Genomic DNA, 25,273 nt, shown 5'->3' on the forward strand with positions numbered 1-25,273 from the left:
GCAAGAAAGAGAACAACCCCAGCAAGCCAAAAACACAAAGAGAAGTGGGAGATCATCACTGTCATGCACTAAGCTTCATTAAGGAAAGCTAGATAATTTGTTTGTGAATGATACAGCTTCCATCATTAAAAAGAAAAAAAAAACTCCAACAAAACATACAATCCTCAGAGTGTTAGCTTTTTAATGATTATTCCAGTGGTTACACAGAGTTCACAAAGAAAATGTTTTAAAATGGGATAATGTTTATTTAATCACAACTCCCCCAGTGGAGCTCTTTATGCAAAGGCAGCAGTTCGCATATGATTATGGAAAATAAAGAATAACTGAAAAATAGAAAAATAGTATTAAGGGTCTGGGCTGATGCTACATTTTTATGGGATTATACGAAATTCTTCAGTAATGCTAGAAGATGAGGAGAAAAAAAACCTCATGAAAAACAGAGAGATTACAACAAGCTGAATTCTCTCAGGTACTGGCAGGCTTTGGTGAGACGATCAACTCTTTGGCTGAGGTAATTCCTGGTTTTAGCAGCTTCAGAATCCTCATCAAGGAGAAAGTTTAACTTCTCTTTATCTTGCAGAAGTTGCAGCATTGAGGTCTGCAGGTTTTCTCCAAAGTCATGAAGGACAGAAGACAGGATGATCAGAGGGATCTGATTGGCAAGGCGTTTGCTTGCTTCCTGTGAGATGGAGGGGGAAAAAAGCAAAATACTAAATTGATAAAAAGAACTCAAAAATGAAGGATCCATAGGTAATCTGGTAAAAAAAGTGGCTCCAAGGTTTTGAAATGTTGGACTGAGTTACTGTTCAAGAAGGGAGTGCTGCTGTGAACTAAAAAATGTTTGCAAACAATGTCTTTTGCGCCTGAAATCTAAAAATTAAGAGTAATGGGGATGTCAGCTGTTGCTTTTCTTCCCTCACCAAACTAAAGCCAAGGCAGATTGTCCTCTGCTCAGCTCTGCCAGCTCTCACTGGGACAAGTTATAGAAGGACATTCCTGACAAGCAGAACTTGTGCCCAATTTCTGGTGTCCAGCTTGTCTTCACCGAATGCTTACGATATGTTTTGATGCAGGAAATCAGAGAGTGATTTTTCCTAAAGCTGGTAAATTCCTCTATTAGATGGTTAAAAAAAAGGTAAATTCCTCCATTAGATGGTGGTATTTAGATGGTATTTCTGATGTGCTTGTCCTTTTAAACTTAAAACAGCTTTGGGAGGAAGCTTTAGCCTTAAGGGGAAATGTCCTCAGCAGCAGTGAGACCAGACTGTGCCTACATTACATCTGTTTTTATCCCCATGAGATGATCTCCTGTGTGACCTGACCAACTGCCTGGTTCATTTATGGATGCAAACAGATTGATCCAGAAGAGCTTTTGGGGCCCTTTTCCCATGGATATCCACAGGGTTTGGGGGCCCACCTGGTGCTTTAGGACAACAAGAGGTTCTAAACTCTCCCAGCTCTGGGAATTGGCTGCCTCCAGCCCTCCTGGAGCTGGGTGAGCACTTAGACCTAAGTGCCTGGCTGCAATTGAGAGGTTCTGTCTTTCTTTTTGTGGTACAATTGAAAATGGCATTTGAAGACCCTATAGGGTGTAGGCAGCCATGGATATTTAACTTCCATCTCATTCAAACTCTATTTGGCCTTGCATAAGTCAGTCCCAAGGAACTGTGGTGCCCTGGCATTGGGGGGATTGTTGAAAATGGCTCTCAAGGCATTTACATATTTAACTGCAGATAAAACATATAGCAGAGTGTGTAGTAAGGTGGGATGGATGTGCTTATGTGTGTAGCAAGGTGGGATTGTTGAAAATGGTTCTCAGGGCATTTACAAAATTATTTACCTGCAGATAAAACATAAAGCAGAGTGTGGAGCAAGGTGGGATGGACAAAGCCACTTCTGGCTTTGTTTCTTGTTCTGTGAAAATCAAGGGTTTTGTCTTCATCAACCTGAGCAGCCTGACCATTTAATTGCAGGAATTTGTCACAAAGTCTGCTCTTGGAATTGAAAGTGAGCTGCTACCTACCTTCCTGAATCATTAATATTGAACTTGTTGCTTTCTGAGGGAGTTTTACAACAAAGCAAATCTTGATCCTGCATGTTCTGTTTCCTTTCTTTAATGTGATCCTTTGTTGAAACACCCCATTTGTCCTCAGAGACTTCACTTACAGGGTGCTATCTGCAGTACAGCAGATGCACTCTGATCCCTACAGACAGCTGATATATTTTAATGTAATGTTTTATTACTGCTCCTCCTGCTGTAGCAGTTTAAGATCTGACTGCAAGCCACTTTCTGCTGGCTGCAGGAATGTGCAGAGTGGCTTGAGGCTGGCCTGAGCCAGACTGGGAGGTAGCTAACAAGTGGTTTGGGAGCCAGCTGTCACTTTGGCACACTCAGGCTTTTCTAATCCCCAAATCCTGCATCCTGCTGATAGAGCCCAGCTTTGCCCTGACTGCTCAGAAGCTCCAAGTGGTTTGCAGAGAAGCTGAGCATGCACCTGAATGAGACACTGAGATACTCCTGGCTATTCCCTGCACAGTGCTAGCAGGGCACACAAGGCTGTGTTGACTCCAACAAGATCTGGCTGAGGGGGATCTGCTGTGGCATTCAGGGGGCAGCAAATCTGCCTGTGAACTCACAGAGAAATAGGCACTGGTGTGAGAAACCATCTCCACGACAACAGAGGGGTCCTTTGGAGCAATCTGAGACTGCAGAGTTCCTGGGGACCCGTTGAGAGCGTTTGCTGCCTTAACAGTACTTAAATCACCAATGTAAAGGTCATCCTGGCAGTACACGATTTTCTCCATTTTAAACTGGGCCCGGATATGTCTTTCAGCATCTGCTGCTTGTTTCTCTCTAATGTCTTCAATTTTCACCTGGAAAAGAAAGGAACAAGAAGTTCTGAGATATTTGCTCCCTTTGGGAAGGTGCCAGTGCTTAGCAGTGTCCCCGGGGAATGGCAAGGTGGGCACAGTGTTCAAATGTCCTTGTGCAGCACTGTCTAACCCCAGAACATGGGAACATGGAGTAATGCTTTGGATTGTAGTCTCTCTCTTGTGAAAGAGCAGGAAAATGTGGCACTTTTGTCCCGCTCCAAACTTGGTGCTCGAAACCCAAAGGAAAATATCTGTTGTCAGCAAACCAACCCTGTCTAACCCCTCTCTGTCTGGTGCTTTTACTGCAGCCATCTGACTCTTTTTGATACTTCCACCTAAAAGTCTGTGGGGCTGGCAAAGTTCCCTCAGTGATGCTCAAATTCCCTTAAAATGTATTCCTAGCATTCCTAAGAAAACACCCCCTATATTTTGTCATGTCCAGTGCTTGCCAGGCCTTCTTCACTCTTCATTCCTCTCACTGTGTTACACCTAAAGACCCTGCCTGAACACCTCTGTGTTTTGATGAAATAATTTATTTGTTCACTGTCTGGTTGGCCTGGGAGCTCAGTAGGGTTTGACAATGCAAATGAAATAGCAAACCAGCTATTTCACTCACATTTGCCTCTGAGTTTCCTTTTTCAGCAGTACCCTGTGAGTGGACTCTGTTTCCTGGCTGCCAGCATTGCTTCTGGTCTTTTCCTCAATGCTTCTCATCTTTTCCTCAAAGCTCTTTCTGGAAAAGGCCTTCAAGGACATGCACACCACTGAACTCCACCCCAAAACCTGCCAATGCCCAAACTGTGAGCAGCCATCTTGTAGTTTTTTCATGGCTGGATGATTTTTGGTTTGTCTGTTCCTGCTCCCTTTCAGCAAAGGTGAGATTCCTGCACTGGCTAAAATCCTGGTTTGTTTTCAGAGAGGGAAACACAGTTGAGCACTCTGAGAAATCACTGCAGGACTTAAATCTGAAATTAATGATAAACTCTTCAAGGTAGCCACCCCAGGTTTTCTTTGCACTGTTAAGAATTTGAGCAGAATGAATAAATAATGTATATATTAGATCTTGTCAAAGTTGTGCAAAGTGCACTTTCATTAGTGCCGTTATAATCATGCCATCATTTTCAGGCTCTTTCCTATTTTCCTGCAAGAAATTCCACACTTGCATAAGGGTAATGCAGTGAGACAGGTACCACAAGCATGGATGTATTTACAAATGCCATTCTGTCTTTTGAGAATCTCAGCTTATAGTAGTGTCTTACCTTGGCAACTCTGCTTAAATTGTGAAAATTAGCAAAATTCCTTTTAGCAACCTCCGTAAATTTCTCTTCAACCAGTCCTGAGGGAAGAACAGAGAGACAAAATAAAGTCAGGTAAGCAAGTGAGGATTTTAAGCTATTGTTAATATGAGACTTGGGAGACTATTCATTTTCTCCATTCAGAAATAACTGAGCTGCTGTACTGGTGCACTCTGCTTTTATGACACATACAAACAAGCAGAAATTTAGATTTCCAGATCCAAGAGTGTGACCACTTAACACCAGGTACTTCTACTGTACTGCTTCCTTGCTGTGTTATTAATTATAGTTATTTTCTATTTTTTATAGTTATGCTCTATTTATTATCATTATTTTCTAATTCCCTTCCAAGAGCCACTGGTAAAAGCATTAATAAATGCTGGAGACCATGTGTAGAGATTGAAGGCTCTAGAGAAGGAGCAATCCCCAAGCTGAATCAGATTTATTTCCACACTGAAGGATCCTGAGAGCATCAGCTTCTCCTGGAAAATAAACTTGTCAGGCCCAGCAGTGTCCCCCACGCAAGAGCCTCCCATGGGCTGGGCCATACTTATCACATTGTTCAGGATCTCAATTGCTGGCTCCTCCAGTTCTCTGATCTGCTCTTTTATGATGTCCTCAAAAGTGTTGTAGTTGCTGAAGCCTGGGAACTCCCGTCCGCGGTATCGGTCTTCGTATTTCCACACTTTACCAGGGACGTTTTTTTTAGCTGTGATGGTAAAATAACATCGCTTTGCTACTAAATCACTCAATGTATATGTTTCAGGTTTAAGAAGAAAGTCTATTTATCCTCTTTGAGTTGTTCTTGAGAGGAGAAACTACTGAGATTTTTTTTGTTACCACAGAACAGAGCTAATGCATTGCTGCTCTCTGAATGAGCCATCCCACATATTGCATCAAGCATCTGGCTGACAGAAATTATGTTGGGCCAAAAAAATTCTGGTTCTTCTTGACATTTTTACCCTCACAGAATTAGTTGGCCATTACCAGTCACGTCCAAGTTTTAAAAAAACCCCAAACAAAACAAACCTCCAAGCTCACTAAACACTTTTTTTCTGGGGAATCTACTGTTAATTAGTTATTTTTATTTAAGCTATCACAGCCAGTATTTCTTTGTTGATACTATACAAATTTGCTCATTTTTTTCTGTGAGGTATCACCTTAGCCCAGAGCTAAAGTGGAAAAGAAAAACCCCACCCAGATTCTAAAATATTAATAGCAATAATAAAATAAAAATATTAAGAGCAAAAATATAAATTATTATCTAGGTTGTTGTTATTTATTACTATTCATTGTCGTTACAACGCCAATGAATAGTAATAAATAATAACAACCTAGATAAAAATTACAAAGTAATTACAACCTAGATAATTGTTGTAACTTGGAATAATGGTTCAGAATACCTCCAACAAATTCTGTGCCTGTGTTATTGCTGTGGTGGGAGAAGAGAGACAAGCACAGACCTCTCTGTAATGACAGCACTTAACACAAACTGTGTCTGTGTCCCCAGGACACCACAACAGATGGATGCTCCTGGCTTCTTGCTCTTAATTTTCTTGGAAAACATTTACTGAAGATGCTGTGTCTGGGTTTAAAAGCAAGGGGATGGGCTCTCAGGTCAGCTGCCAGGATGGGTTCACAGAATTCACAGAATGACCAGGTTGGAAGAGAACTTCAAGATCATTGAATCCAACCCAGTCTCAACACCTCAACTAAACCCTGGCACTGAGTGCCACATCCTGTGGCATTCACATTCTCTGAACTCCTTCGCCCAGGGTTTTTCTCCTGGGAAGCTGAGAGACCTCACAGAAAAGGAAAACAATTCTTATCTCATCTGCTTCTCCTGTGTTGTGCTCACGTGGAATGTCTTTGGAGACATGTCTTTGTTTACCCACAGGTGATTGTTTCATTGGATTCTGCTGTGAGTTGCTTTGACTCATTGGCCAATCAGAGCCAAGCTGTGTCAAGACTCTGGAGAGAGTCACGAGTTTTCATTATTATCATTTTAGCATTCACTAAGTATCCTTTCCGTATTCTTTAGTGTAGTTAATATTCTTTAATATAACATAGTATTATAAAGTAATAAATCAGCCTTCTGATAAAATGGAGTCCTCCTCATCATTCCTTCCTTTGTCAGTGGACCTGAATTTACAATACATCCAGTCTGTTTTTAAACACATCCAGGGATGGTGACTCCACCACCTCCCTGGGCAGACCATTCCAGACATTTATCACCCTTCCTGTAAAACACCTTTTCCTAATATCCAACCTGTATTTCCCTTGGCCCAGCCTGAGCCTGTTCTGTGCTTACCCCTCGCAGTACACTCCAGGAGAATCGCGCCCCACCCGCGGAATTCCTTGCGGATCTTGGTGTACAGCCTGACCTCGTCCTCAAACAGCTGCTCCTCTCCTCGTGTGCTCTGAGAGATCTCTTGGTTGAAGAATTTGATCAACTGCAGTGAATTGAACAACAAGCAGGCAATTTAGTGAAGTTTCATTTCTTCAGATTAATTTGTGGATATTAAGTAAATCTGCAGTTGTTTGATGTTAAAGCAGGGACACAGTTCATAAAAAACATCCTTTTCTTAAATCTTTTATGCTCTTAGCTCTTGGTTTGGGTTTTTTTTCCCCCCCAAACTGTAACAACTAGAGGAGAACAAACTTTATATTCTTTTGGTTTTTCCCCTGTAGAATTTTAGAGCCATTTACTAAATTCTAATAGGCCAGACTTGTGTGAAGTCTGATGAGCTTCCACAAACACCTCTAAAGCTTATTGAAGGTTTACTGAGGGAGTAACTCCGTGAGATGAGGCACTTAGATGGACCTGCAAACCACATTTTGATATCAGGAATACATTTGATCTTATGAGTCCTGTAAACAATGGGAACCCTTCCAAGTGTTGAGCACCCAGGAGTTTGTTTTCCATTGCTGAGATGCATGATTTTGACCCAATTAACCAAGTTTCATTTTCATGTCTCATAAACACAGGAAAAATTTTTAGAAGAGGCCATGAGCTCCTGTGGTCCATTATTTTTGCAGGTGTGGTTTGTCTATGTTACCCTCACTAAAATGATGGATACCACAAACTTCCCAGTGGTCCATGCTGATGTTTTGATAATTTCAGGCAGTTTCTTTTTCTTTGTTACAGTTACCTCCCTGCTCTGCTCTGTGACCAATACTGGTACTTACATCTGTGAGGTAAAACAGCTTCTCAGACTCTGTTTCAGGTGTGCCTCTCTTGTACCTCTGCAGCTCCTGCGATGTTTTATAGAGGGCATCGTGAATTTGGCTCTCCAGTGCTGGCAAAGTTTTCTGGGGAGGAGACAGTGAAGAAGAACATTGAGAAAGGTTGAACTTGTCAGATTTTGGAAGGAAAACAAAATCCCTCTAAGAGTGATCTACACCTGCATGGGATCTTTGCTGTTTTTACAAATCCAAGACCTTGCTGCCAGTGTCCCATGTGGGACAGTGGGATAACATAGAAAAGCAAATATGGCTTTTATTGAGGACACTCAGGAACCAGGATCTGCCTGAGGGATCAGGCTGGACCTCACTGAGGGCTGGGCAGAACAGCTGCAGTCTAGGGCAAAATTTCACCCACAGTGAGCCAAAAACAATGTCCTCACAGGTTGTGCCAGGAAAGTGGTGACTGCCCAATTCCTGATAAATACCTGATGCAACATGGCTGCTTAGTTTCTTCTTTTCTGTAAATTTACATAAACAATTTTTTTTCTCCTTTGAGACTGAATTTAGATGTTCCTTATATTTTAGCATCTTCTCTTAATGGAATAAGATATATTACAGATATATTTATCTGCAATAAGATATATTACATGCAGATATAGTTATACCAAATGAAAACCCCCAACAGCCTTACAGTAGTATATTAATATAATAGAACATCTTGATGTTTTGAAGACATTTTCAGTGGAATAGTAATCATTGTTTCACTAAGCTGACACCAGTAACTCGTCACCCAGGTGATCAACACTTATAAACAAAAAGAAATATCATGGCTGTCATTGAAAAGGCAGGAATTATGAGTCACAAATAGATGAAATAATTTGTTCATTGTTGATCTGCAGTTAAAAGGCAAATCTGAGGACAGAGTGGGGCTTTTTACCTCTGCCTCTCAGTTCAGTTTGTTCTCTGATTACTGAGTTGAAGCATCATTAAGCACATAAAGATGGAATCCAACTGCAGCCCAAGGCTGAAGGGTTGAACTTGTTTTTAGGTAGTAACTGCTACAAACAGCTCAGTATGGGCTTCTGTTACTTACAATAATGTGTTTCACAAGTTCATCTGTGAGCTTTTCTGCCAGACAGGGGATAGTAGCCGTTCCCCCTTCCATAAAAGCCCTGTGAAAAAAGAGGAAAAGGTGGGTTTGGACAGCCAGGCTGTGCAGGGCAAGGAGGCAGCACTGATGCTCTGCTCTGTTTTCACTAATTTTATTACACAATTTGAGTAAAGAAAGGGGCTCTGGGCCATGCTAGTGCAGATGTGGCAACTGCCCAGGACTCTCTGGGTTTATTCAGGAGTTGTTTGACAGCTACTGACTGAGCAAAGGGAAACAGAAAAATCTGAGAAAAGCAAATTCTAACAGCAGATGAGTGTGCTGTTCTATTATTTCTTCATGTGTGAAGTTCACAACCCTTGTCAGCTGCCATTCTCTGCATTATGATTTATTTGCTGCTGAGTCATGTGGGCAGCCTGTGTCCTCAGCACAGCCTTTCTTTCTCATGCTGTTCCTCCACGTTTTCCAGTGAACAGAAACACTTCAGTGCCTGATTGAAGTGCTCAGATGCTTTAACTTGAATTCTTTGGGACTATTCGGAACTTCTGAAGTTCATAGCATTTCCCCCATGTATTTTGCATCCAAAAAAAACCCAAAAAAATTTTTTAAAAGTTTATTCAGTATGTAAAAATCTTCTGGATTACTGAAACACAACCCTACATGGGCAATGAGAAATATTGAGAATAATTGATATCTGTTTGTAACCCCTAAGTAGTTAAATCTCAGCAAATCAACAGGGAGCTTTGAGGTGACTTTAACATGTTTTTGATGAGAACTTTTCTGTGAGGAGTACCTGAAATGTGTGTGATTCTCAAAGAAGTGTTTCTCCTGCTGGATTGCAGCAGCCAAGGTCAGTTTGTTGTGGATGTCCTGCTGCCCACGGCACTTGACAATCATGTAGCCCTTTTTGAGGGGGATCACCCTATTCTGCAGTATTTTAACAATGGCCTCTTCAGTTCCCTTGTCCACCAGGTCAGGTTTTGTGAGGATTCCTGTGAAGTTAAAAAAGAAAGTTAACCACCAAGCAGGAACACTCTGTACCATGCTTAATAAAGCAATTTTTTTTGTATTCCCTCTCCTAGAAAGTTCTCAGCTCTCAGGCAGTAAAACTCACTCTGCAGTTCCTCCCAACATACCTTTTGCTTTGCAAACCTTTCTTTAAAGGTTTTTTTTAAAGCAAAGCTTTTTTACCATTAACTTCACATCCACTACCATTAACTGAGATTTTCAGCTTCTAGTTATTCATAACAGGAGTGCCAGCAAGACACCAAACTAAGGGATTCTTGGAGCTATTCAAGAATTGTGACTAGAAATACTTGCAAATATATTCTTTAGGCTGTTTTCTGTTTTGTTTTTTTTTTTTTTTTCCCTCTTCTTCTAGTAGCTAATTTCACAGACCACAGAACATCAGACCTCATGGGAAGGAAAAAAAAATATTTTGCCTCCTTTCCAGCTCATAGCTTAAAAAATGATCTCACCTATTGTCCTTTCTCCAGTGGGGTCCACCTCTTGAGCCATTTTCAAAGCTTCTGTTGTTGCAATATCCACGTTACATGGCACCACTACCAAATTGATTGTCTCTTTGCAGCCAATAATTCTTTTAAGTAGCTTTTTGATCTGCAATTCAATACAGCAGTGAGGAGGTTCAGTGAAATCAGACACTTGCTTGTAGGATGTGACAATTTCTAGCAATATGAGCCACTGCCTGATGACATTAAATGCCACATATGCTGAGGATAGGGTTACATGCTAGAGGATGGCATGGAAAGGGGCCAGCAGAAGAATGCAGCCTCTTTCCTTATGTCAGGTTTAATCCAAACATCTGGCATTAATGAGACCAAACTAATGTTGTTAAGACTGTCTTGGCAGCTATGTGGAGTTTAACCTCTTGTGCATATATAATCTTTCATTATAGAAATATTAAGGGTATTTGATATCTAACACATGTAAGAAAATCAGGTTTTAGGTATGTATGATCTTTAGGTATACACTTATGGAAAGAAAGCAAGCTCAATTGTGCTGATAAATCTCAAATTTGTACCTCTGAAAGCAGCACAAATGTCTTTGGCTTATTTTTCAGTGGAATAATTGTAGGAAAGTTTTACAAAGCACCAAAACTGAACATGCACATGACATCTAGTTGACATTTTTCTATGTTTCAATGCCAAACTAAACGAGTTCCTCATAATTTGTGTTATTTTGTAGAAGCTTCACAGAGCACTGTGGTGCTTATTCCATGGTAAAAAAAAAAAAAATTCCCCTGGATTTTGGTAAAATTGCCTCTCTTTTCTACTTCCCACCCATCCCAGCTTCTGACAGGCTGCAGTGCTGCAGACTCCATCTCTGGAGCATGCAGACAGCTGGGAACAAGGGAAATGTTTGGATTTTATCACACCTGCTGCTTTCTTCTCAATACAACAGAAAGATTGCTATCTAACTCTGGAATGAAATTACTCTCCTCCCAGAAAGTAAAGCCCAGACAACCCAATCTTGTCTCATTTCTATTTGGTATATCTAGTTGAGCTTGGCCTCATCTTATTGCAAGTTCCCATTTAAAGGTATTTTAGGAGAAGCAACACACCCAGCTCCTGCACATCACCCTAACTTTTCCTACCTTAGTTTTATTTAAGCAGGCCTTATCCTGCCAGAGTTTTATTTGCATTTCCCAGCATTTCTTCTAACAGCAGCCAGAGGAAGAGCAGAGATCCCCTCCATTTATTCTGTTTACTTCACTCAAGGTCTGCTGGGAGCCCCCAAGGGATGAGGCCCTGGGCACAGATTGGCACACGAGGCTGAGCTTTACCTGGTCCCCGATGTCTTTTGGCTGGTCCCCCACGGCCACCCTGGCAATTCCAGGGAGATCAATTAGTGTCAGATCGGGCACATCAGGGGACCGAACTTCCAGGGAAATTAATTGCCCGCTAATGGCGCCTCTAGGACCGGCCACCACATCCTGGGCTATGAAAAGAGCAAGGCAATGAACACAAGCTTCAAACGATGCATCAAACCAAAGGTGAACACAAGCACTTTGAAATGTACCAACTACCAACTAAGGTTCTTTCAGGCTTGGCGTTTTCTTTCAGATCCAGCCACACACTTTAATTACCTTAATTCATACCAATTGCCTGGCCAGTTTTGAGAATATCCAAATAATGTATTGAAAAGCTAATTAAAAAAAAATAGAAAGAATAGCAATTTATGCAAGAATCTAAGGAAATTATCATGCAGAACAAGTTGAAGTGAAGTCCTGTTGGAATATGAGCTGTAATATTTTACAGAACATATATTTATGGACTCTCATGTATGCAGACAAATACATGTAAATAAACCACAATGAAAGGGATCAGGTAAAACACTGGTCAGTTGTAGAAATGCTTCCTCAACAAGAAGAGACTTTGTCAGCATTAATTAATCCTTGGATGCTGTGAAAGAAATATAGGTGTTGTTCTACATTCTTCGCATTTTGATAGGTACATTCAGAGTAAATTGTCCCAGATATTACAAGGCAATAATGCTTGAACTGTACAGAGAAGCAAGCAAACTCCAGTCATTCTCATCAGAGATTTTCAGCTCTTTAATTACCTTAATTCATACCAATTGCCTGGCCAGTTTTGAGACTATCCAAATAATGCATTGAAAAGCTAATTTAAAAAATAGAAATAATAACAATTTGCAGAGCTGTGCTTGATGCCTTAAGTTTTAGCTTTCATATTTTTTAGATTCTGTACTGCCTTAGTGTGTGACTTTGAACTTCATATAAAGCATTAGCAAGTTCTCCTCACAGTTCAGTCAGACAAAACAATCCTCCAGCCTGAGAACCAAGGACATCATTGCAGCTTCAGGCCCAAAAAGTGCAAACAACAAAAAGGCCCAAAAGGCCCAAAAAGTATAACAATAGCAAATCGAGGAGAGCAGTCTGGGAGGATGGGACTGCATAACCTGAAGCTGAAATTGGACAATGAACCCCAATATGGAAATGGACCAAAACTTATAAAAGTGTGAAAATTTGTGTGTGTAGCCACAGCCAGGCTCTTGTACTACCCAAGAGCCTTTGGGTACTGTATCCTTTGAAGGCCTTTTAAATAAAACCCTACTTTATTCCTTTAACTCTGTCCAGCCTCCAGGTAGCCTCTCTAGGAATCATGCTAGTCAAGGATGTAAGGACAATCCAACTTTCACACTTAGGGCAAAGTGCTTACTGCCTTTTGGGTAAGAACACTGATTTCTTACCCAGCATGAAATGACGTGACAGTAAAGCTGAGACATGTGAAGGGCAGTGACTGAGCCCATGGTCACAGTACCTGGCAGAAGCTCTCAGTCCTCCACTCTGCCTTCTTGCAATTTCCTCCAAAATAATAAGATTTTGAGGATATTGCAAGAGAGACACCTCAAGCACTCTCTGGGCTTTTGAACTGATGACAGGAACCATTTAGGTCCCATGTTTACAATTTGACAGAAAACCTCCCCAAACCAGGAAGCCAGGAAGCCACCACCCAGGTAAGGACACAGCCTGAGCATTTATTATGGACCAGGATAAAAGGACCATGGATCAGGATAAAAGGATCGTGGATCTAGTGGGTGGCATCCCTGCCCAAGGGGTTGGAACTAGAAGACCTTCAAGGTCCCTTCCAATCCAGGCCATTCTGGGACCATCATCCTAAATCATCTTCACCACTGGAGCACTGGAGCAACTCCCTTGAGAGAAGTGAGTTGTGCTGACCCAGCTTCATCTGCTCTGAGTCCAGCTCTTGGTGTAACTCCACAATCACCATGGATGCTGTGAGAGGAGGCTCTAAGAGGAGGATTCAGAGGAGATGGAGCCAGCCAAATCCACTCACCTTGCCTTATTGCTCTGTCTACCTCAGAGGCGTTCTGGAGCTCCTGGGTCACATTTCTGTAGGAGATCTTCCCTTGCCATGCCTGCCCTTCAGGCAACCTCTTCAGTTTAAGCTCCAAGGGACACCGAGTGACAATACCTGCAGCAGTTCCAAAGGCAGAGGTTGTGCATGAAACAATGCCTTGAGGTGTGTGGTGTACACAAGGTTGACTGTTTCACACAAAAATGTTTCACACAAAAACGTGGAAATGTTCCAAGAGATGCTGCCAGAGGGGAATTGTCCAACTTCCTGCTCAGAGCAGGATTGTCACCAGTGCTAGATGAGGTCAACCATGGCTCTTCCCAGACATGTCTGGCCCTGCAAACCTCCACAGATGGAGTTTCGCTCCTCTCTGGATGATCTATTTCAGTGCTGCAGCCAAATCCTATGAAAAACCTTTTTACAACTCCAGCCTGAAAGACTAGATTGTATTGTAAACTCACATGGAACTTGCAGAATTTATGTGAGTAAAAAAACACACACAGAGCTGGAAAGTGGATCTTCTTGAGCTGTAAAATCTTTCATCATCTCTGACTTAAATAATGCTTTAAATAAAGACCTTTGTACACTTTTTACACACAAAAATAACAAAAGTTATCTGTAAGAAAATGTAGTTTAAAAAAACCCAAACCAACCCCAAAAGCAAATTTAAAGACTGGTTTTCCATGTGAAATCAATACTCTGCTGCACTGCTGCTTTCTGGGAAATGCACATAGCCAGCTGGGGCAATCACACTACACTTCTTACTCCTGGTCTTTTGACCGTCAGGAACACGTGCCTTGGATTTACCTTGTGGCGTCTCACTCGCACCTCCATTTCTCAGTCATGGAATTATCCAAATCTAGACCAAATAAAAAAGGAAAAAAAGAAAAAAAAAAAATCCTTTTCATCTCATCAAAGAGAAAACATGAAAAAGTGAATTCTTACCATTGCCCCTGGGGAGAGCAACACCAGAGAGGGCTTCCAGCACAGAGCTTTTCCCAGAGCTCTGGTCTCCAATCACCGCGATCGCTGGCAAGGACAGATCCTTTTCTATCCCAAGAGCTCTCAGGCTGTCAACAAGATCAATGCAGGGTCGGATCTTCTCCTCATATTTGTTGTACAAGGTGTGTTCTGCAGCCTGTTAGAGTTAAACTTACAGTGAATTTTCCATAATTAAAAAAAAAAAAAAGACATTTTCTGTTAATCATTCTTTAGTAAAAGTTATTTAATGGCATCAAGCTTTACTTATATCACTGTGCATCCTTGCATCTCCATGTAATAAATATGTGTCTGTAAATATGAAATAAACAGTTGAGGGTGGCTCACAGACCATCCTTAGTAAAAATAACAAAATTTGGGAGCCATCCTGTAAAGATAAAGAACACCTAACTAAGTGTGGTTTGTTAATTTTTTTTAATAACAGTTTTTTTTAATAACTGCCATTTTCTTTCACTCATCCACAGATGTACTGAAGCATGTGTATGCAAATGAAGACTGATCCCAGAAATCACTGAATTTGGAAAAAAATAGCTTATTAGATGTTTGTTTTGCAGTTTGAAGATTTAGTTTGTGCACAGGCACCAGAAGATTTCTGCTGTAACATTCTTAGCAGGTGGCTGAAATCTTTTAGATCATCATGGCTCTTCCTTCTTTGCCTCATTTTAGGCTCACATAAGGCATGAACATGAGTGGGTTGTTTTAAATGACTGATTATTGTCATTTTCTGGGTTTGACACAGGTCCAGATATTAACACAGGCTCTTCATTTATGTGAAAACAAAACAATTTCCAGTCTTTGGAAAAACTGGTCCATCTGCTGTTAAATATGCTCAGCTAAAGTATATAAAGATCAGCTTGGTCTCTTCTCCCTGTTCCTCTCTCCATGTTCCAGTGACTGCTGCAGTTAGAAATGCAATTTTGGGAACACCAATATGTTTCAGACATATTGGGCCAGGCACATTCAAGCCTGATTTTTTGAGAACAAAAAACTGAAGTTTCTCTCCATCACTTTTATCCAAGAAAAATACTTCTAGAAGTATGTCAATGGATTAGATGCACTCAAACAAAGCAGATTTCAGATTTTTTGGTTCAAGATGAGAAAGGAAGCACACATTATTGGAGGCAGGCATATTAAACCCTTTTTGGTAACCCCTGCCCACTCTCTTCACTTAATAGCTAGTAAATTCTCAAAAGACTTCAATAACTATGTCACAGACTTAAAACCAACCTGTGTTCAGTGTTAAATACCCAAGCAGGTTATTATTAACCTTTCTGTGCATTTCTGTTAAGGGTTGAAGAGCCTCAAGAAAAAAAACCTTGGCTTTTATGATTTCTGTTTAATATTTGTTGCTAGGATTGAAACAGACACATGTCACACATTAAATTGGCTTCTAGGCTGCAGCCATCTCTTTTTTTAGACCTGCATTATTAATGTCAGCAGATTAATTACAAGTATCTCTATTGCCACTTACATGAATAATTGCTAGGACTCATCCCAAAAGTTCTCCTTAGACCTCACAAGTGCAGATTGACCAAGAGACAAAGGAATTCATTTTGGGCCATAAAGTGAAACAACAGAGTAAGAGAGGGGAGGATCTGTGCCCTCTTCTTGCCTTACCTGATCCTCTGCTGAAAAAAACTCCTCCTCTGAGTCCCGGTCATGGTTAGGTTTGCTCTCAAAGAACTTGTAAAACTGCTTCTCTGGCCCAAGATTGTCTTCTGGTTCTGGTGGGAGAGGCACTTTAGCAGCTTCTGGAAATGGTTTTACAAAAGAAAATACAAACCCCTCTTTCTTGGGGGTATTTTTGTTTTTTTCAGGTTGTTTGAATGCCGCTTTCTTATTATCCATGGCCTGCTGATTTTCTGGGTTTGAACGTGTGTTGTCTGCAAGTGCTTCACTAAATACTGATCAGTGCCTGGTCCAACCACTCCGAGATGCAGCCTCTGAAACCAAACATGGGGAAGTGAGTGACTCCACCTGGCAACAATGATCAGAGCAGAGCAAATCAAACACCACTTTTATTTTCTGATCCAAACCCTTGGTAGGTACCAAGCGCCACAGCTCTTTTCAAACCACTAAAATTGCTCTCCAGAGGATAGACTTGAAATACTTCTCCTTACCTCTCTTAAATTCTCTTTTAGGTATAAAAAAAAAAATTGCCACAGGAAAAACAATATTTTTTTGGGGGGGAAAAAAAGTTACACCAGTTTTTGCAAAAAGCAAATTCTCCTCAATGAAAATAATGCTGAAAGATGTTTGGAGAAGCTGGTTTGAAACTTCTGACTTGAATTACTTCTCCTTACCTCTCTTAAACTCTCTTTTTGGTATTAAAAATTGCCACAGGAAAAACAATATTTGGGTTTTTGGGAAAAAAACAAAAACAAAGTTACACCAGTTTTTGCAAAAAGCAAAATCTCCTCGATGAAAAAATTGCTGAAAGGTGTTTGGAGAAGCTCAGTCAGTATCAGGGCAGGATTGGAGGGAATGTGAATTCTTCCTGGCTGTGGGCTGGCTCCAATCCATAGTCTGCTGAGTGCCCATCTCACCTCTTTTGTGGAAGAAATCCTTGTAAGGGGCAAGTCTGACACCTGTTTTTGAAGCTCTGTATCTTGGTCCCCTCCCCTATAGCTTAAACCCTCTGCCAAAACCAGACTTTTCTTCACAGGATGTTAGAGAAGGGAGGACTAGGAGACTTTTTATTTCCTTGTTCAGCATTTCCTTATGGAAAAGTTTTGTTTTCTATGGGTGGCTGAGGAAATTAGTGGCTTTTGGTGTGACATTATCCAGGGAAGGTGATTTCCAGAGAAAGTGATTTAAGGGAAAAAATCCAAGAGCCTTTTTCAAAGCTAGATTTTTTAGCTTCCCTCTGCCAAAACCAAGATCTGTTTAACTCAAACACTTCAGAAAACAAATTAGGAGAACCACATCTTTGCTTGAAATAACTTCCTGTTCTGTTAATTTTTTTTTGTTGTTGAATTAAGTTTACAGGTTTTCTAATTTAAACATGCCAAAATAGTATGACCAGACACAATGCAGTTTATACTTTCAATGTGTAAAATAAGTTTAAAAAAAGCCCACACATTGCAGCAGAACAGTTGAGAGAAGGTTGTCGGCCAGGCATGAGAAACTGGATTCAGTGACTGTGTGGGCATTTTAAATTAGATTGATTGCTAATACAGCATGTAAATATTGCCAGTGCAATATCAAAATAACAACTCTATCATCTATTACAATGGATTATAATCAGGTCATGGTCCTTCTGCTGAGTCACAAGTGAGACCTCTTTGCTTCCAAAACTTCTCAGAGCAGTCTAGGTGCAAGCTGCTCCACTGTAGTCCCAGATTTGGTCAGTCCATGTCTAAAGGGTTACAATATCAGCAGGTTTTGGTGGAATGTACAGATTTCCAGTGTTTGGCCTTGCAGAATTCATCATTGCAAAGCAACAAAGCACCTCTGGAGCTACTTTAGGATTTTATGTCTGTATTTAGGCGGACCATGGGTATTTTACACCTGTCCAAAAGCACAGGAGCTGGACTTACCTTGTAAGCACCCCTGGTGGGGGTGGGGAGAGAAGGGATGGAGAAGGGGGAAAACCAACCCAGAAACTCCCTGCAGCTCCGTGACACCAGTTTGCCCTGTTGGCCCAGCCTCCAGCAGCATTTTATGTTCTTTTTGTGGCCAATGTGCACCAAAGTCAATCACAAACATCTCAGTTCCCCATCTCTGGAATGAACTAATTATGCAAACATCCAGATATCCTGCAATACCCACCTGGTGTGTTTACTCAGGACAAACCCCGTGGCCATCACAGAGGTGGAAGGGATGTGGGGAGGGCTGAGGATGCATGAGGAAATCCAAATACCTTTAGTTAACCTGTACAAACATCGAGGTGGGGTGCAGACCACAGGGTGCACACACACTCAACACCCCTGCACAAAGATACCTGCAGTCAGCACCAGAACAAACACCTGTGTGGATTTCTGAGGCTACACCCCTGGACCGGGAAAGGGTGGGTGGGCTCTGTGACCCTTCCCTGTGCCACACGGGCATAGTGAATTCTTTGTGTACTGAGCTGTGACAACATCGGATGGAAGAAGGGAGGAGAGGGAAACAAAAAAGCTGCAATTGTAAAGAGCCCTTCTACAATGGGCCAGAAGGCACTTGAGAAACATGACACCTGGATGACGCCACGATGCTGAAACTCTGCCAAAGTCCTCTCCCCAGAGCTGCCCCTGCCTCCTTTGTCGGGACAGTACTGATTTCACTGAGATTTACCTTCAGAATTTGCCTGCCCGTGTGAGGGAAACCTCTCCCAGCACAGCATGGCATTTGCACAAACACCAACCTGCCAAAGAGGAGTTCCTTTGTTTTTCTGTAAGGACCCTTTGGCTTTGCATCTGTAGAAGATGAAAAGCCCCTTCTAAAAAATCCCCTCTCGAACCCAAGGTGCAGAGCTGCAGTGCTGAACCCACACAGCTCCTGGATTTACTCACTCTCAGTCCAGCCAGAGGAGCACATGGATTTCTGGCTGACCCACCCTGTGACTTCAGGATATTTGGGTAAACCTCACAGTTTCCATGTTGTATGGTTATTAACTCCAGCTGTTGTCTCATAAAGAAAATGAAGCAATGAAAATCTTATGATCCTACTCATAAATAGTGCTGGCTAGATCATCTTGCAGAATAATGGCTTAAAAAAAAAAAAATCTCTCAGTTGTCTTCTTTTAAAGACGAAATAATATTAATATATTTTCTTTTTTTCTTCCCCCCCCCCCCCCCCAGAAAGCAGAAGATCCTGCTCCTGGAAACCCTATTTAATCACACTTACTTTAGATGCTTTATGCAGCCATGTCACATTAAAAGGAATAAAGATAACAGTAAAAAATTGCATTATTCTTTTTAGAAGAAGGAAGGGAGAAACTTACCCTCCTAAGTGTCCTGTAGAAAGGAGAAGCACTGACTTTCTGAAACTTCTTCAGATGCTTTTTTACTTACAGGCTCCACCTTCCCATTGTGACAACAAGGAGCAGAAATGAAACTAAATTCTCACAGGAGAAGTATTTGGCTTTTGTGGAAATGACCCGGCTGTTTCAAAAGACAGAGTTGCCATGAGTGGGCACCACTTGCTTACTTTGCACGGGGCACCTCAGAGCCAGAAGTTCAGAGAGCCAGAGAATCCTGGAGTGGTTTGGGTGGGAAGAATGTAAAGATGATCTTGTTCCACCCCTCTGCCATGGCAGGGACACCTTCCACTGTCCCAGGCTGCTCCAAGCCCTGTTCAACCTGGCCATGGACACTTCCAGGATCCAGGGCAGCCACAGCTGCTCTGGGCACCCTGTGCCAGGGCCTCCCCAACCTCTCAGGGCACAATTTCTTCCTAATATCTAATCTAAAGCTACTTTCTTTCAATTTAAAGCCATTCCCCCTTGTCCTATTACTACCTGCCCTTGTAAAAATCTCTCAGCCTTCTTCTCACCAAAGCCTCTCAGAAGAGCAGCCACACCTCTGTACAGCAGCTCAGCATCCAGCAGATGATATCCAGGTGAAGCTAAGCTCAATTATTGCGGAACTTTTAGTGAATTATGAATTGTTAATTAATCACTGAGTAGCCTTAGGATATTTAGCACTAATGCAACAAATGCATTTATCAAAGGCAATTCTGAATCTGTTACAGCTGTCACCTCAAAATACAACTCTTGACTTGACAAAACTGTCCCTATGAAAGGCCTTGGAGAGGCTCTGTCAGGCAAATGTGAAATTCCTGCTGTTGAGACAGCTTTGTGACAGCCCTGGAAATAATAATGCAATGTGTTGGGTTTTTTACTTTCGTTTCTCTGTATGTTTAGTGAACAGCAGAAATGAAACTCCTCACAACACAGCTGACCTCCTCCTTCCTTGGCTGTATTGCTTAATAGAATGTCACAGACAAACAGCAGAGGTACTTGAAAATATTTGAGCAACAACATGCCTTTCCTCCCCCACAAAAAGGCATCTCAGTGAGTCAGTTCACTCACACCTGAGGCAGAACCTGCTGGCTCAAGCTGCTGTGCCCCACTCCCACAGGTGTTGCCTGCTGGGGATGCTGGTCCTGTGCCATCCCGGGGACCCTTTCAGCTTCCTCGTCCCTCCATGCAAAAAGCAAGTGGCTGAGGGCCCCCTCCACAGGAGAAGGAGTATTTTTTTCCCACCTCCCAGTGAGACTTTCCATCCCAGCCAGGGTGGCAAACCACACCACAACTCACCTGGGGCTGTGCCTTGGCTGCTAGAGGCTGAGGGTGTTGGATGTGGGTGACAAGACAGCAAAGTGACACACAGTGTGATTTGTCTCTGTTATGCACTGCTTCAGGACAGTCCAAGTTGTTTCTCATGACCTTGTGGTCTTTTCTCAACATCACAAGGTCAGGGTGCTTCCTCTTCTGCTGTCTTTGCTCTCCTTTGCTCTCTTTTTTTTTTTTTTTTTTGTGTGTTTTAGGTTTGGTTTTTTTTTCTGTTGTTAATAGGCTCTAAACTGTCAAGCAACATCAGTATACTTTGTTCAGTCAGGGGCTTTGCAAGCTGGATGCAGAAACCCCCCTTGCTTCTCACTCCCTCTGGTTTTGCCCATTGCCTCGACTGATCAGCTGTTCTCAATTCCTGCTGTTCTGGTGGCTTTCCAACTGCCTTACTCAGGTCCCTGGGTCTGACTGCACAGCACTCACACTTCTCTGGACCCAGCCCTTTCTCCTCACTCCTCACCTGGCAGTGACTCACAGGACTTGTTCCCAAGCTCTGGCTGTGGGTGGCAGGACACGGGGCACAGGCTGCAGCAGGACACTGCAGCTCTAAGCTCTCCTGGCCTCGTTCACCATCCCCATCCTTGCACTTAACCATACAGGAGATCAATCTGAAGGAGATTCTAAGTCATACTCTTATCCCAAAATGGCTTTTTTCACCCTGTGTGCAAGAGGCTGATCCTCACACAGAGTTGAGGTATTTGGTTTATTTACAGTCTTGCACAGAAAGAGATGCTGGATGGCAAATCCAAAAAGCCAGCCCAGTGACTATCAAAACTTGTCACTATTTATACAGCAACAAAGGCATTAATGTTCACTGGCTTCCAGTCACAGAGTTCTCTTATTAACTAGTATTCTATCTTCTATTGATTAAATGGTTCCCTCACTTATTTTGCTAATTAGTCCTCATGCTCAGTCTTTCTCTTCTTTTAAATCAGTGAGTTTTTGGGTTGGTGGGCAGTGAGTCAATGGTTGTGATCTCCCTTTGCCAAAATTACCCATTCCTGATTTGATCAGCTGGCCCTGCTTTGCTCCTTGCTGTCTGGCATTGTCTTAGTTTATTCACCCAGTGTCCTTGCTTTGTTGGTTCAGCAGTAATTTATGCCTGGCTGCAGTTGATACATTATCTCAAGTTTCTTCTATTCTTTCTTTTTTCTACAGCTCCTGCAATTACTGAGACACATTAAACATAATTTATCTTTTAGGGAGTTGTTCATCATTTCCTCCAGTTGAGGTTATGAAGCCACAACAGCACTCAAAAGCCTCACTTTTTATGAACATGACACATTTTCCTGAAATTAATCACAGGGATGACTGGCAAGTCAATTGCTTCACGATTTTTAAAATGCAAATATTCAGTGCTGCAATTAAGACAAAGCATAATAGGGTTAGCATTAAGAGAACGGGTGAAGTAACTTAGTGAAAATCCCTGTGAGCTGTTGTGACCTCCTAAAAAGAGTGTCCCACCATCAAAGTTCTGGCAGGAATAGCAGCACCTTTCCTCCTGTTGGATTTCCCCACCTGAATGCTAAGATGGTCTGGCTCTGCTCATCCTCCAGAATGCAAAAGAAAACATCTCTCAATCCAAGGTCCATGATAATTTGTTTTATTGCTCTTAAATCCTGTATCAGCCTGTACTGCTGAGAACGAGGTGTCTGATTCAGAGTGACTCCCTCCAAGCAGCATTCAGGATGTCATTCTCAGGTTCCTCTGAGCTCTGGTTCATTATTAAACAGATCCAAGCCTTCCATGCCTTTTATTGTGAGATACATAGAGGTTTCTGAAAAAGGATTTCAAGAATTTAACTTTCAGACTGCACATCCTGTGTCTTGGTTTGAAAAGACCAAGCGTCTGCCTTGACATTGGGCACAATTCTGCTTTGGTGTCTGCTAAGGAAGGCAGGAGCCTCCCTTGAAATGGAAAATGTAAATGACTTCCCTCCAAATTATTATTATAATTTTGAAATTAAGGGGCTCTCAGGCATAGATATGGGAGTAGGAATAACAGTTCTTTATTAGGGAAAAATAAAAATAAAATAAAAATGCAGTGATACAAAACAACCCTGCCAGAGTGAGAACAGTCCCTGTCCCCTGTGTGTCAGGGCGGTGTCCCAGCCCCATCCCAGGGGGGCTCAGCCCTCCTGCAGTGCCAGCTGTGGCTCTGCTGCAGCAGGGATCCTGCACAAGGGGGGAGTTTTCCTCTGCAGCTCCAGGGCTGCTGCAGATGGGCCTGGGCTCCCTCTGGCCATGCAGGGCAGCAGAAAGCTGCTCCTCTGGCAATGCAGGGGGCAAAGGCTGCTGTGCTGTGCCAGGCCCAGATTGGATCCAGGCAGGAATGCTTGGCTCCTCCCCTGGGCGGAGCATCTCCCCATGGGATGCTGGGATTGGATCAGCCCTGCAGGGACACTCAGTGGCCCATTAAGATTGATAGAAGATATTTTCTGGAGAGAAGATTGGTTGTGGAAGAGATAAAGAAAACTGCCCCAGGAACAGCAGAGAACTGCCCCAGCTCTGACAGATGGCAATAGCCACCCCCAGGCACATCTTGCTTTTCCAACCCAAGACATCCTGGCATACAGAAGCTCATGAGTTAATTCAGTGTCTCCGGCTGTGCATTCCGTGGGTTGTAAGAATGGCTGTGAAACTCATTTTCCTATTACCCCAACAATCAGAATTGTAACTTTACTTAGCAGACCCTTGCAGTGGGTTATTACCGAATGTCTGGCTCTGCTATCCACTAGAAATGCCTGGTTTCTGTTGATATATTATCTTAAATTTCTGTCTTCTACTCTTTGTTTTCTATAGCTGCTTCAATTACTGAGACATGTTAAACCATAATTGATTTATTTGGGAGATGCACATCAATACTAATGATTAGCTTATGAATTTGCAGCAGTGCCTTTGTTAACATGATCAGTTTGGTTTTGTTTAATCACAGGACTATGTAGCAAAAAAAGGAGGACTCTGAGCAGCATCACTTGCTGTGAACAGTGAAATCAGGGTTCTCCTTTCTCCGCATGTCAAGAGTTCAGTTCTCCTGTTTTCTCCTGAAACTGCAAAATAAAAACTTGACCCCTTAGTGGGAAATTTTTTAGTGTGAGGCATTGAAAAGAGTTTTCATATTTATGTAGTCATTTATAACAGCTTCTTTCACTGGTATACAGTTCTACAGATTACCACAACAGAGAAATGTAAAATAAACTAAGCAGAATTTAATTCAAATCTGAGAGGACCGAGTATGTTCTGAAATAATTTTAATGAAGAGAAAAATGGGGCATGATGCAAAAGATGAATGACCAAGCATTTGTCAAAGCAATTTCACATTATAATTTAAAAAGAAATCAAAAAACAGTGTAAATGCACTAGTTGGCAGATCATTCTGTGACATAAACCACTAGGAAAAGTTGGCAAGATCATTCTGTGACTTATACCACCAGGGAAAATCCTTAATCATAAAATTATTCAGATATTATACTGGATGTTGTCTAGTCAAACCTTATAAATCAAAGTGATTCAGACTGTGCTGTCTTGGGCTTTATCCCAGTGAGTCTTGTAAACCCTCAGGTATGGAAATTCCAGAGAATGAAATTCTTTCAAATGATTGACTAATGGCTTTTTTTTTCCTTCTTCATTTCTGGTTGGATGCACCCCCCATGTTTCAGTCCCTACCCAATGTCTCTTATTCCCCCACTGTGCATCTCTGCACAGAGCCCAGTGCCACCCCCTCAGCCAGAGGTGCTGGGGGGCTGCTCCAGCCCCATCCCCTCCCCAGTGTCCTGGCTGTGCCTGGGACAGAGCTGATTTTCCTTTTGGTAGCTGGTACAGAGCTGTGTTTTGGAGAATAGTGTTGATACTACACAGATGTTTTGTTCTTGCTAACTACTGTTTACCCTCAGTCAAGGACATTTCAGTTTCCTGTGCTCTGCTGGTGAGGAGAAGCACAAAAATCCAGGAGGGAGCAGAGCTGGAATGGCCAAAGAGATATTCCATACCAGGGAATGCCATGCTCAGGGTTTAAATGGGTACAGTTAGCCAGAGGGGTCCTACTGCTGATCAGGGACAGGCTGGGCATCAATCAACGGGTGGTGAGCAACTGTACTGTGCATCAATTGGGCTGAATTAAAAAAAAAATTAAATTAGTAATTAATATAATAATGTTTTACTTATTCCAATTATTCAGCTGTTCTGATCCCAGCCCAGAGGGTTTTTTTGTGATTCTCCTCCCCATCCCACTGTGGGGGTGATAGATGAGTGAGTTGCTGCCTGGAGGAGCTTTGCAGTTCCAGTGCAAAGATGCTTCAGCACAAGCTGGTAGAGACAAAAAGCAGCCCATGAGGTAGGAAGGAGTGGGTGGTGATTTGAAAGGCTTTAAAATAAATAGAAGAATGGAAAGGTCAGAGAGAAAATATAACTGGGGGAAGGTGCATTCTTGGGGGGGGGTGGTGCATGAAAGGGTCTGAAAAATACAGAAGTTGGTAGAATCCTCTCCATGGTTCAGAGCAGAGAGACAGACACAAACCAGACCCATTCTCTTCAGTTCCTGAGCCTCGTTCTTCTCTAGTAAGGGATGAGCTATAGGGAATTGTGTGATTTGCTGTGTATGAACACTTCCATCTCTTCCTGCAAATGTCCCAGGTATATTTGTCTGCTGTTTGGCTTGGCTGAAGTTGGGGTCACAGTGT

At 42.2% G+C, this 25,273-nt stretch overlaps 1 protein-coding gene across 1 annotated transcript; it reads right to left on the reverse strand.

Moving 5' to 3' along the window:
* Positions 1-169: 169 nt before the first annotated feature.
* LOC131572200 (interferon-induced GTP-binding protein Mx-like) lies at positions 170-19,271 on the reverse strand. The gene is made up of 14 exons (XM_058825244.1): positions 19,246-19,271; positions 15,939-16,264; positions 14,268-14,460; positions 13,302-13,439; positions 11,267-11,421; positions 9,942-10,080; positions 9,257-9,455; positions 8,449-8,527; positions 7,359-7,481; positions 6,481-6,622; positions 4,720-4,878; positions 4,134-4,210; positions 2,638-2,874; positions 170-679 (listed from the first exon to the last, which is right to left on the reverse strand). Exons 2-14 carry the CDS (start codon positions 16,167-16,169, stop codon positions 446-448), a joined length of 2,106 nt encoding a protein of 701 aa, XP_058681227.1. The 5' UTR covers positions 16,170-16,264; positions 19,246-19,271; the 3' UTR covers positions 170-445.
* Between the last annotated feature and the right edge of the window lie 6,002 nt (positions 19,272-25,273).

This window comes from Ammospiza caudacuta, chromosome 2, assembly GCF_027887145.1.
Source record: "Ammospiza caudacuta isolate bAmmCau1 chromosome 2, bAmmCau1.pri, whole genome shotgun sequence".
NCBI classification, from domain to species: domain Eukaryota; kingdom Metazoa; phylum Chordata; class Aves; order Passeriformes; family Passerellidae; genus Ammospiza; species Ammospiza caudacuta.